Source organism: Linepithema humile, chromosome 1 (assembly GCF_040581485.1).
Source record: "Linepithema humile isolate Giens D197 chromosome 1, Lhum_UNIL_v1.0, whole genome shotgun sequence".
Classification (NCBI taxonomy): Eukaryota; Metazoa; Arthropoda; class Insecta; order Hymenoptera; family Formicidae; genus Linepithema; species Linepithema humile.
This window is the reverse complement of record NC_090128.1, coordinates 17,067,833-17,081,914: the sequence shown is the minus strand read 5'-3', so window position 1 is coordinate 17,081,914 and position 14,082 is coordinate 17,067,833. Positions and strand designations below refer to the sequence as shown.

Below are 14,082 nucleotides of genomic sequence, written 5' to 3'. Positions count from 1 at the left end.
AAAATATAAATAATTATGTCAAGTATAAATAATATACCTACAATAATAACGTTACTGTCGGATTTCTTGTCGTCCACCGTCACGCCTATTTGATAAAGACCATTGTCAAATAAATTATATTGCATAATGTTGCTAACTTGTTGCCACTTTTTATATCCTTTCCTGCTCCACTCCTTAAAAGACATAGTTATCGGCCATCCACCATTCTTTCGCACAAGATTGCTAAGAGCGTTTATTCCGATCAATTTCAGTTTCTCTGAAAATTGTAGGAATTGAAGTCAGTCTTCTTCTTTTGAATTTTACATATTCGCAGAATTTTAATTTTCGCATTTTAATTAATTTATTTTGTAATATAAGCATACATACTGGAGTCCATACACATGGCGTACATCCTCCTTGCTTTTTGTAAAGACAGCGTGTCGTCTGATTTAGGAGTATCTTCTAAGATTTCTGTAAATAACAAAATGACCACAAATTTGTAAATTACAACGGAAATTTTAATTAACATATCGATTTATCCTAATAATGTTGATATTTCTAACAAATGCTAATAATAAAATGGTATCAAACCTCTAAGTTGCTCTGTCGTTTGCTCACTGATAGACGATAGCGAGCTAATACTCGAATAGGATATATTTACTGGATGATTTTTTACCCATCCGCCGCAAGCGAATTTGTAAAAGTTGTCGCAAGGATTAACTGAACGATCCAGCATAGCTGAGATTTTCGATGCTACAAAAAGTTTAATATAAAAAAAGATTTTATAAAATCTTTTATAAAATATACATATGAAGTATATTGTACAAATATACAAAAATAAAAATAATTTATATAACAATGAGATAGAGATTTATATAACAATGAGAAATAATAAAATACGTACCTGTGTCCATACAATCTTGCGTGGTGCACAATGTGTAATCGTTATTTGCATAATTGTTTTTTGGAGCTGCGAACGCAAAGCGCGTATATGCTACCAAAAAAAATCTACAAAAATTTGAATAAAAAAAAATACAATTAATTCAGAATAAGTAAATAGTGATTGCTATCTTCAATTAAATGCAGGTTGTTGTTCTCTTTTATCAGAAATCTTTCCAAACTGAATTTATGTTAAAAATTTAATTTCAACAATTTGTTTAATAAACCGATATGTGTGATTGGTGTCAACACATAAAATTTTCATAAATTTGTCAAACTATTAATAACTACATAAATACATTGAAATACTAATGCTAATACATATTTATATACGCATTATATTATTATATTATATTAAAAATAAAATTTCCAATCTTACATAAAGCAATACGTTTGCATATTTTGACTGTGTTTCAGCGTTTCAAAGGAAGTAGTTAATGGCACTTGTTCACCAAAACTGTACTATCTCGATGATAGCCAAAGCTATCTTCTTGGAAATGGCAAAACACGGGACGAAATCTTTATATATATATATATGTATATATAGTAATGGAAAAATTGCACCCCGTAATGTGATAAGACGTGCACCGCACATACGGTTACGAATGATACAATCAAGAGTTTTGTGTCGAAATACTCAAGTGAAATAATACGGTAAAACACTTGTCCAAATATTACACATGTTTGACGTATTTTATATATTTGCAGCAAATAAATGCGTATGAATTATATGTACATGAATAAAAATTTTGATTTTGATAGAAACTCGATTAATTAATTAAGTCGCTGCGAGTCAACTATCGCGTACAAGATTTAAATTACCCCCATCGAAAAATCATTTTGCTAACAATCCATATTTTATTTCAATTTAAATATTATCCTAACTCTTTCATTCCATTTTTAATCTTAGTTTTTACAGGCTATCCCAGACCTACCGCGACTTTTTGACAACTTGATTGGTCAACTTTAAACACTTTCCATTTAAAAACTATTGCAATCTCGACAATTTAGTATTAAGACTTTCGTCTCCAAATAATTTCAGAAATCTGCCATTAACGGGTGTTATGGTAGATCTGGGGCACGTTATAAATTAATGACATCCTCTGTTTAATACTTAATTCCAGGTGTACAATATGTAAATTGTATCTCACTCTTTACAAAATGGAAGATTATGTTATCATAACAGCTAAATCAACACAAAAGATGTTCGCACTCATGTCTACTTTAATTTACATATCATTAAAATAATCAAGATTTCATAATTGACTGAATTATATACACCATTAATAACAAAAAACCATCTTTTTGTGTAATAATTTGTATCAATTCGACGAAAGATCTTTTAATGATTGTACCAAACGCTGATCAACAACCTTTCAAGCATTCTCGTATGATTTTGATATTGTTATGTTTATGATTTTATTTATTTACATTGGATATTAATTTTTTCAAAAGAAATGTTAATATGATAGTAATTAATATAATATTTTGCATTGTTAAATTTGCCAGTTTTTAAAATTTAGCCTTCATATTTACATTTGTTTTAAAGCGCAGTAAAAGAAATGTTTTATATAATAAAATATTTGAATTTTATTCTCTTTAAAAATTTTATTCTCTTAAAAATTTTGATGCTCAAGTATTTTGTTATTGTAACTTATTACTTATTGTAGTATAAGTAAACTGGAGGGATTGGAATGGATTTTTTTGGATAAGTTCTCTTTGTGTATCAAAAGAAAGTTAGGAGAAACAAGATTTGTTTTTATACATTAAATGTATATTTCATTTTTCAAATAGTACACAATTATCACGGGCACACATAAATAAAAAAAAAAAAAAAAGAAAAACATCCATAGCAAGCGCTATTCGTAAAAAAATGCATACTCATAATAATATCAAGTTATAAAGAAATTATTTTCGGTATCTTCAATCTTATTCCGATATTTCTTAAATCAAGATTCCTCAAACTAACGCAGATTAAAAAAGTTTCGAGTATTTTCCAAGCATTTTTATCTTAACAGATTATACGATTCACAAACGTAGCGAAGCATATGATATCAGTGAAAAAAGTAGTCAAGGCATGTGCACATTGCATACTTTCTTTGAAAATTTATGTCGTCTTAGAAAACTTACGCTTTTACATTTGTCAATTTCATTACGACGACCGAGACTTTATTTTAAAATGCGACAAAAAAATGCAATAATTTAATTCGATATAAAAATCACGCTTCTTCTGGCCCATTAGGCTTATAATTCAAACTATCGTTCTTTAATTTATCGAATAAGAGATTTGTACGAATATGTACATGTAATTTAATCATATAGAATTTCTGTTCACTATATACATATACCAGAGAACGCGCAAATTTGTATTCATCTCGCGATCAAATAATATGGAATATGCGCTTAAATCACATATGCGCTAAGATATGTAATTAATGATTTAATTATTAACTTATAATATTATGTATATAATGCACGTATATAATTAATCATGTCACATATTTAAAATTATTCTGATGGTTTACTCGTAAATGTTTGTGTCAAGCAATTCCCATAATGACTAAAAATTATAGAGGAAGACTGTATAAAATGTCGAATAAAGAAAATCTGACTAGCTCTAGTATAATAAATTATTTTCCAATTTTCTTCGAAATATTTTCTTTTATATTATTCAGTAGCAAGCATTTAAGAGTAAACGAAAAAAATATTTAATTTAAGCGCACACATTATGCGCGTACATATAAATTATCAAGAGAGTATAATTCTTACCTAATCACAACGCAATATATAGAATAGTAATTTAATAATAGGAAAAAAAATTGAGAAAAATAAATTCAACAGAGGATTGTATCGGAAGTTCCTATCATCTAGCAATTATAGTTTACCATTCGTGTATACTTAATATAAATACTGTATCAAAGTAAAAATGATATAAAAACGTTAACATAGGAAAATTAAAACTATAATTCGAGTATTAGCTGTGCGTACCGTCACAATGCAAGGCGCAGGATAACAAGATGCAAGTTTCATATCTTCTTTTTAATAGTGAAATGCAAGATATAAATCGCGTGTGTTTTGTGCTGCTATATGTGCGCATATGCATATGAACACATACGTATAAGTTTTAAAGCATATGTAAGGTACTAAAAATATAATTCATAAATTCGGGAATGCATATTAATTAATGTAAATATCTCACAATCAGTATGAATATTCCATTGCTCGTGCGCTCTTTAACCTACCTACATTTTCTTTCAAACGAGTGTGTGCGTGTGTGTGTGTGTGTGTGTGTGTGTGTGTGTGTGTGTGTGTGTGTGTGTGTGTGTGTGTGTGTATGCGTGCACACAAAAAATTTAGAGATATGTAAAAGTTTCCATCATTTTTAAGGAATCGCATTTACAATTGAGCCGAATCTTGTCTCCGAAGAACGCTCCTTGTCTTTCAAATCGAAATCACTTTTGAAACGTCGAAATCACTCGCGACACGAATTTTCGGCTATTATCCCTTCACTATACGTTTCACAAATTATTTTGGTCGTTTTAGCAGCTGATTTGTGCTGTTTAAATAAGAAAAGCATACAATAAAAAATATGCGTTTTATTGATTTCCATTTTCGAATAAAAAATATGATTATGTCAATAGATATGACTTGTTAGGCATAATTTTTTATGCAGGTTGACTAACATTTAAATAACAAAACAAAAATATGCCGCTACTTTAACTTAAATAGCTCATAACGTTATCTATAGAAGTATCTACACAAACGACAGAAACTTTTGCATATCTCTAATATTTTCAAAGTAGGTACATATATATTTGTTACAGTATGTTTAAAAAATAACGGGATTGACACTATATAAGTTCAAATACTGATCTTGTGTTTTCGAAATTTAGTTCTTGAAATAGAAAGTAATCACAGGAAATTAAATCAAGTACAGATGTCAATCACTACTATTTGTTTTTTGGTCACAAATTTATGTATGACCGCAGTCCTCTGTTAGCAAATGCGACACAAAGCAAAAACAGATCTTCCACTTGTTCAAATCGTTACGTAAAATATTGTGAATCGTAAATTTTGCCACTTTTGACTGAATATCAGCATTCGACTGCTAATGTTTAATCCTTTCCACGAGATCTTCCATCAAAATCATGTTCGCCCAATTGTTCATCACACAGATTTTCCTTGCGTCTTTAAATGTTGACAATCACTCTTAAAAATTCGTGTATGAGATAGAAACAATCGTTTCTGTAAAGGAAAATGGGCCAATTTTGGCTCCCCAAGCGACAAGTAAAAACGGTATGTTTTCTTGTAGTTTTTGAGCTGCTGAATCTGATTCTGATTCTTTAAAAATTTTTAATTTGTCGGAAAAGTATTAAGATCAGCATATAAAGCTATTAAACATATAAGAAGCTATTGTGAGAATGGTATGTTGATGAAACTGTAAAATTATAGTGAAATAAACAATATTAAGTAAAAATCGACAGATATATTAACGATACAAATTAATAAATGAAGGTCTTATTTGGCCAAAGCAAATCTTGATGCTTAAAATATGTTTTGCATGAATCATACAATTTCCAATGGCAAAATACTATAACTATTGTAGTAAAAATACAATAGTAAAATATTTTTAATGAACAGAACACAGAAGAATATGTGTAAAAAAGAGAAAGTCCTTAAAAGGAGTAATAAACAACAATGCTCTCAGGTGCTGTAGTCAAGATTTAAAATGATTTCCATCGATAATGCCTCTTTTAGATATTAATAATTTTTACTTTTTTTATCAAGCAGAACATGAACTATTCGAGATGAGAGTATTATCATGTTTTACTAGTAGAAAATCACAAATTCACAATACGTTCGTAAAGCTCAACAATAATAATTTACGGTACTATACACTGTCCAGCGAGAGAACACCCACGGATCGGACGAAAACTCGTCCGTTCGGTGTAAGTTTTCCCTCACGGAACGCTTAGAAAACTCCCCACTCCACAAAACTGTACTGCTCGTACAGCTTGCCAATGCCAACGCTCTCCCCACTTTGCTCGCCATGCTTCTCCTATGTACAGACCGTGGATATTCTATCGCTGAACAGAGTATAGATATTTTAGCTTCATATATGCTGATCTTAATACTTTCCCGACAAATTAAAAATTTTTAAAGGTCAGAATCAGATTCAGCAGCTCTACAAAAAAACATACCGTTTTTATTTGCCGCTCCGGGGATCAAAATCGCCCATTTTACCCATCTTCCTTTATTTCAACATCTCATAGGTTTTCATCGCGTTTTTACCGAGATTTTAAAACAGAATTTTATATTAGCGTTGTTTTATTGTACACATTTCGAGACGAGGTGTACTAAGGAATTGCCACTTTGATTGCTATATTTCATGATCTATGTTTCAGCTCATCGATATCTGTTAGAACAAACATGGAGCTTCAAAACGTCACTAATTGTCAATAGACAGCGTTTACGTAAAAAATTAAAAAAAAAATTAATCTCGTTATTCTTCAGACATGTGTATATACTGTGTATACAGGTTATATAAAGATTTACCATATCACATATTATGATGATAGATTCCTGAAGTCATTTAAAGACGAAAATCCTAACACCAAAATGTTGAGGCTACAATAGTCTTTAAATGGGAAGGGTTTAAAGTTTTTCAATCAACTTGCGTCAAAACTTTGCGCACTCAGGCACGAATATTGATTTTTATATTTTTATCATATGAGAAACGTTATTTATTTATGACATGCTTCACGTGAGAGAGTTTTGACATTTTCGATGCGCATTGCGTTCTAACGTCTCAATATTCTAAACCATTTTTAAGCTATTGTTATAACAATATTTGTCGGAATTATTAACCGTGTAATGAAGAAGATAAGTTTATAAAATCATTAAATTATATTAATATCGAATAATAAAAGTAATATCTAAGGGCACTTTCAACATATGATGTCCCTGAGTGCGCAAAGTTTTGACACAAGTTGATAGAAACTTTAAACCCTATTTAAAAACTATTGCAGCCTCAACATTTTGGAATTAGGATTTTCGTCTCCAAATGATCTCAGGAATCAGCTATTAACGAGTGATACGGTAAGTCTGGGACACTGTATATTCTGTGTTCATGATATGTAATATAATGGAATAAATAAATACGTACGCATGTCTTAAAGATAAAAAAACTGAGTATTTCGTATTACAGTACGAACTAATTATTTCTTCGCAATAATTACTTGAATGCACGTTCGGGAATATAGATTAATTATTAATATCTTTGCAGTTCTCTTTCTAAAAAAAGAAAACAATGTCATGAACGTTAGTTAATGTCAAATTACTTCTCCAAGCATTACGCTTCTTTCAGTCTATCACGTTGGAAAGTTCAAGTTATTGTTATGCTATTTTACAACAATCCATGTCTCAGTGAACGGGAGAAATGTTGAGTGAAGTTTCAAAAACCTCTATCAGCCAATTTCATAAAAATTTTGTGAAAGTGTACCTGCATTCAAAATTTTAGACAGAGGTTTCCGAATTTAATCGCAAAAGAAACTTGTTCGATTTAGGATGCGCTAATTGTTCGGTGAGATTAAAGTGAGGTAACCTGTACGCTGTACACAGAAGTGCCACCTCACCCTGTCTCAATTGAAACTCACAACCGTTAGCGATCGGACGTGAGGGTAACTCGCCCTCGCACACCAAGGCCCAATGATGCGATCGCTTCTGTCTTTCCTTCTCATTCGACAGCACCGGGCTTGTGGTGAAAAACGGTTCCAAGAATGCGCGCGGCGCCGCGTCCTGAGCCAGACACCGAGCCAGACGATTCAGAATGGATTCTACGGAGTGGCGCGGTTGTTGCCGGGTGATTCTCAAGTATTTCTGCAATGCTCTCGCCATAGAGGGGAACACCGCTTGCGCGGCTTCCATGGGATCCATCGGTCCCGGATTCGGCGTGGACTCCACCTCGGAATGCAAGCGTTTGATGTGCGCGAATGCCTCTTCGGCGGCAGTGATTAGTCTGGCGCGGCGTTTCCGCACACGTCGCTCGTAATCGTGCTCCTCGTAGAAGCGCTCGTTGTGGCTGGAGTCGCGACGACGCGCTTGCGCCGCCAGAACCGCCCGGTCGCCGCTACCGCCGCGTGATTGCACGGCACTGGTCACTCCACCGTCGACCTCGTAGAACTTAAAGCTCGACTGTTTCCTACCTGATTTAGAAACCGGTAATCTTTCCAAATATGGGTTATAGATCGGAAACTCCGTATAGTACCTCTCTAAAACCCACACAGCTGCTCTCTGTATTGATAATTGACCGATTGCGTAAGACCTGGATTCACCGTCTGGTGATCTAACGACCTGCGAATGAAAATACCAACAATATCTACTATTTACAGCAAACATTACAATCAGATATTATTAGTACAAGTATAAGACATCTACACACCTTAATGTAGAATGTAGGCTGTAAATGACGAACTTCAATAAGGAGCACAGCGACATAATGTATAAACAGCAGCGTATCTGCAAGGGTACCCGCGTAATTTACTAAACTTTTGTACTCTGTTATTTCGCCATTGGCAGCAGTCTTAGCACTCTCAGTGACCTGAAAAGTGTTAAGCATTTTCATAAGCATATGTTGCACTTGCAAAAAGAAATATGTGCGAATCACATTTAGATCACAGACCTGTACAACGTAAAAAAGCCAATAAGTACAAATGCACAGTGTGGTAAGCAGCAGCACCCCTGCCCTGAATAAAAATATACGTGGCATGGTAGCTGTTCGAGGACGCAGGAATACTCCCCAGCTGCCGATGCCCAGTAGCACCAGTTTGAAGGCTAATCCCAGCAGTTGGCCTTTGCATTCGGCGTTGCATGACAATAGCTGTAGCTTCTGCTGCATCGTCAATACTGTTATTGAGTCGGGAAAGAATCCCAGTTTAGGCAAGATAACCATGGCTATAGGACTAAGAAAGGCGCTTGTTCCAAGTATTATGGCCACAATTGAAGCAACATAGCGATTGCAGCCATAGCCAAATGTGCCTTCGGTCTCGTTTGGCCAATGGCTTACATCTTCAGTCGATTCTGATCTGTCAGAGGTATTGCCAGTGACGGCAGTGGTATTTTCTCCCCAATTCTCATCCTGCGGCAGTATCTGCACCTCAATCACTTCTTGGCCTAAATTATCTACACTGTCTCTCCGCACATTCACAGTTGTTTGAAATGGAGCCATTTCGTTAATGTCCAAATTTGGCCTTTCTTTCCTTTGATTTCGATTGCTCCTGTTGTGGAAAATCAATATTTAGAAAAAAAAAAAAAAAACAAAAAAGGAAAATGCAAGAGACCTTTTACAACAGTTGTAGCAATATTAAAAGTATAACTTGCTTTTGACGTATAAACAGCTATGTATATATTATACAAGCGTACTCAACAGGAAATTAATACGCCGACTTTTCTAAGCACGATTAAAAATTGATATAGAATTTACCTGGCAGTACGATGAGAATGTTGTCGGTGGTGCTGCTTCGAGCTGTGGGACCGATGATGCTTCTGGGAGCTCCTACTGTGGTGGCTATGGCTATGCTCGCTAGCCCCAGACTTTACGCTCTCCGTCTCCATTCCACGGCAAAGGCTACCGCCCGCTCGCTACCCCATAAGAGCATACCCACTGTCGCACGCGGACGAACGACGAGAACATGTATATGCAACACGACGCGATCTGTCGCCTCAGTGATATCCACTGTCTCGTCGTGTTATGCTATGCTATCGTCGCGGATGCGACGATCCAAGCATCCCTGGAACGTCGCGGCGTTGCAATCACCACGTGCACCCTTGACATTCCGCTCCGATCGGAGCCGATCCACCGGGAAAGTGGGTACCGATGTATGCGAGAAGCGAGATCGGCACCGTGATCGGTAAAATAACGTTGTACGCGTAAAAAACAGACGCCGACACGCCTAACGTTTTATTATTCCCACCCCCTCCGTCCGGCTCCAACCAGCCGGGCTACCACATTCCGTAGTAATTGCAGCGATTCACTGAATTGAAAACACTGCGGCGTCTCTAGTCTCTAGGGAAATTCTATCCTGATCAGGGCATCGCTTGTGTATCATACAAAGGGCTTGTTCGTTTTAGCTACACTGGGGCTGCTCTGGTTCTGCTCTACACAGGATAATACAGGACAGATAAATAGTTTGTCCTGTATTATCTTGTTTAGAGCAGACCCAGAGCTGCCCCAGTGCAGCTAAAACGAACAAGCCCAAAGTTTGTTCGCGTTGCAAGCTCCAACATGCTCCTATTCGCTCCAATATGCTCCAATCTATAGTATTATGTTACATACACTATAGATTGAAGCGTATTGGAGCAACGCGAACAAACCTACAATGTAGTGAAAATTACAAAAATTAGCAAATTTACTAGGTTATCGACCAATAAGATCATAAATGTTTCAATAAATTTACTCACTTTTGTAATTTTCAATTACATTGCATAATACACTAAACTATAATCAGAGAGAAACCTGAGAGGCGCCACGCTGTCGTTTTTCGTAAGACGCTTTTTCTAGGCCGTACACTAGCGGTGCGTACATCCATTTTACAGCCTGCCTGGAACTACATGGCCACATCCATTTTCCGAGATGGTACAAGAACCCTGGTTGGTTCATGTCCATGATACATCCATTTTCCGGGATGGTAAAAGAGTCATGGTTGGTTCATGTCCGTGTTACATCCACAATTTATTGAACAGAAATACGTCTTGCATATTATATTACGTGTATGCATTTAACCACCTGATTTATTTTCAAATATGGCATTATCGTCGATTTTCTTTACAAAAATAGCCCGATTTATTGGTTTAAATTTCGTATTACACTATTCTATTCTTATTTGTTCAATAATAGCAGTATTTAATGTGCTTTAATTTGCTTTATTTTAATCTTAAATACTCGTACTAAAATAAAGATTTTATAAATATTTTATTTAATATTTTATTTTGTTTGAATATTTTTGTTAACACACACTTTGACAGAGTTATTCGTCTGTGTGCAAAAATAATTTCAGCATTTTTTAATAATTTTAAATATATCGAGTAAAGGCTAAAGTTATGATAAGTTTCATGGTAGACAAATAAACTAAGTAATTTTATTAAACTGGACACACTAGCGCGCACTATACGCGCCATTAATTTTTTTAGTTGCAAAGAATTATTTATTATAACTATGTTTAATAAAAATAATATTTTATCACCATTATTTATATATTATTATATCATCATTGTCGCAATTTGTACTACTATTGAACACAAGTCCTGTTACTTATGTGTAAAAATATATTAAAATTACATAAATTTGTAATTAGTTTATTACATAAATGTATAATATAAAATAATTGGAAAATAAATAATCGGACCGAATTTTTAGTGAGCATTTATATTAAACTAATATTAAACCATTACGTCTTTGATTTCAGAAAAGATTTAAGCAAAGAATTCGGAAATGTATCAGAGAAGACATTTTGAATATTTTTTATAAAACACAAAACAATAACCGCATACCGTATAAATCATATGTAAAAATTAATGTTTAAGCAAAAAGATTAATATCGCGAAAGAAAGGAAGAATGAAAATCTTCCATGCCTTTTTTAGATAAGATATTGATAAACACTGCAATTAATTTCATCAACAAACTTATCTATTCCGCTGTTATCTACATGTAATAATATACGCAATAATTTCGGTAATAAATCTCATAATAGTGCACTCGTATAATTTAAAGTACATTGTCACATTTCAATGCTAATGAATGAAACATTCACAATGTCAAAATAATAATGCTGCTTGATTACAGTTTTCGTGCTCTGACATTCTAAATATTTCCAACGATAATTATTAAGTCATTTTTTATCCTAAATTATTATCATTCTAATACCGATGCAATTACGCATATTGCCTCTACTCGGAGCGATTATCTACTTAACATCTTTAAAATCTTCCGCTTTGCAATTTTCTTAGCAAAAAACACGGACGTTTCTACCAGAGAAATTTCCAATTTTCATTTTCAGACTTCAGCTTTTAAATTAGTTTTGAAACATATTGTGTATTCCATTCAGTGAAATAAAATACGATAATTCGTGAAACGGTTGGAATATAAAAAAGACGTTAAAGAGTATTGGATCTCCAACGTGATGAGAAATTAACATTAATGTAATTTTAAAATGTTATTACGAACTGCATCTTAACCGCAAGACATTGCTGTTTAATAATATTAATAATTTTTTAAAATTTATGAATAAATTTTTACTAATATCTGATATTTCAGAAAAATTGGGACAAAAATAACAAATTAATTCAGCAGCACCTACTATATAATATTGAAAATTTCAAACGGACAGTTTTTGATCAATGAGTTTTCGATTATAATCCTATTCGTGTTTTTGTGAATAACATTGACAGAAAAATTGACGCCTTCCGATAAAATAATAAATAAAATAAAAAATAAAACAACCTGCATTTACTGCAAACCGTACAAATCATATGTAAAAATGATACCTTTAATTAATAAATTGACACTCTTATGATGAATTTATTTGATTTATATGGTGATTTATTGGTGATGAATGCAACATGTATAACATAAACATTTCTCGAACAAACATAATTTTAAAAATTAAACTGATATATTTTATTGACAATTAAATGTATTATACATTCGGAGACTTTTACAAAAGTTATGATAAGAAATTGGCACTCTATAAAGTACAAAAAATAATAAAATAATATAAAAAATTTTAAACATGCGTCAAAATACACAAATTATATAAAACTTAAATATTTGAAATTAAATTATACTGTAAATTGTCGGTATTCTTTTCTTTACGGAGAAGTCGATGATTACTTTATTAAATCGTTTTAATTAATAAAATTAAGAATATAGTTTTTAAATTTAAAACATAGTAAAATTTATAATTATAGTTAATAAATTAAAATCGTTAAAATTAAGACTGCCATTATTGCTGATTGTGATGTTACTTGGATGCCGTTACCATCATTTCCCATTGTCAACTTCCGGATAAATCTATATAAACAATAATTATACATAATAATTAATGTAATATAAAGTTAATTATACATAATGATATTAACAATAATATTAATGAAACTTACGGACATTTTTTCATTCAATTTAGTTTGCTTGCCAAATGATATTTATTTTTAATATAGTCATTTAAATTAATTTTAATAGCAACAAACATGTGACAGATCAGTGACAAATATTACATTCTACTTCAACACTTCACTTTCGGTACAGTATTTCCATAACCAACTCTGAAATGTATGTTTTTGTAACTGGTCTTTAGAATGCGAGTAATCTTCTAAACTTTCAGATAAAATGTTTTCATCACAATATTAATGAGTTGAATAATATAAAATATATCTTGATGATCCATGTAAACTTTGGTATTTTTGATCCAGACTAAAAATTTCTACATGCATTTTTTTATATGTAAAAAATAAGGTGGATATTTCGTTAACAATATATAACAATCTTTCAATGGTATAGACAGTCCGTTTGAAGTGATGAAACGCATTCTGAGAGAGAGAGAGAGAGAGAGAGAGACGAACCAACTATGTTATGAGTTTCCTTAATTTGTATTTTTCAATTGATCTGAATGTGTCATTTTCATATGAGAAATTAGTTGGTGTTGAACATCAAGAGCGTAATTCTTGTGACAAATATTACACTCCACTACAAAATCATCTCTTTTTGTCAAATATTTATATGACCAACTGCGAAGGATATGATTCTTTCGTTGTTTTTCAGAATGCGAACTCAAGTGATTTTCTATAGATTCAAACGTAGATCGAACATTTGCATTACAGATAATACATTGTGAATATAATTTGTTTGAATACTTGAAATACATCCATGGCAATTATATTAGTTTTTTCTTTTGTTCGTATTTCCAAATTTTTCTATGATGTTTAACAAAATACATTCGGAAAGTTTTAACGCATATATAATAATACTTTTTTTCGCAAAACATACACTGCGCTTTAAAATTTGGCAATTTCACAAAACATTTCCACACATGCTTTTTAGTTACAACAGTTAATGATTTAGACGTTGTGACCGTTTGAAGTGATGAAACGCATTCTGATGAACCAACCGT

General features: G+C 32.7%; 1 protein-coding gene across 1 annotated transcript; it reads right to left on the bottom strand.

Moving 5' to 3' along the window:
* Positions 1-2,670: 2,670 nt before the first annotated feature.
* Vang (Strabismus domain-containing protein Vang) lies at positions 2,671-12,503 on the bottom strand. The gene is made up of 4 exons (XM_012361936.2): positions 9,401-12,503; positions 8,600-9,194; positions 8,360-8,518; positions 2,671-8,271 (listed from the first exon to the last, which is right to left on the bottom strand). The coding sequence occupies exons 1-4, from the start codon at positions 9,529-9,531 to the stop codon at positions 7,435-7,437; spliced, it is 1,722 nt and encodes a 573-aa protein (XP_012217359.1). The 5' UTR covers positions 9,532-12,503; the 3' UTR covers positions 2,671-7,434.
* Positions 12,504-14,082: the final 1,579 nt, after the last annotated feature.

Coding starts and splice junctions, on each gene's coding strand:
- Vang (XM_012361936.2), bottom strand. CDS start 9,531: ATGGAGACGGAGAGCGTAAAGTCTGGGGCTAGCGAGCATAGCCATAGC. Junction 8,519..8,599: donor GGCTTTTTTACGTTGTACAG/GTCTGTGATCTA, acceptor AACACTTTTCAG/GTCACTGAGAGTGCTAAGAC. Junction 8,272..8,359: donor AGCCTACATTCTACATTAAG/GTGTGTAGATGT, acceptor TTTCATTCGCAG/GTCGTTAGATCACCAGACGG.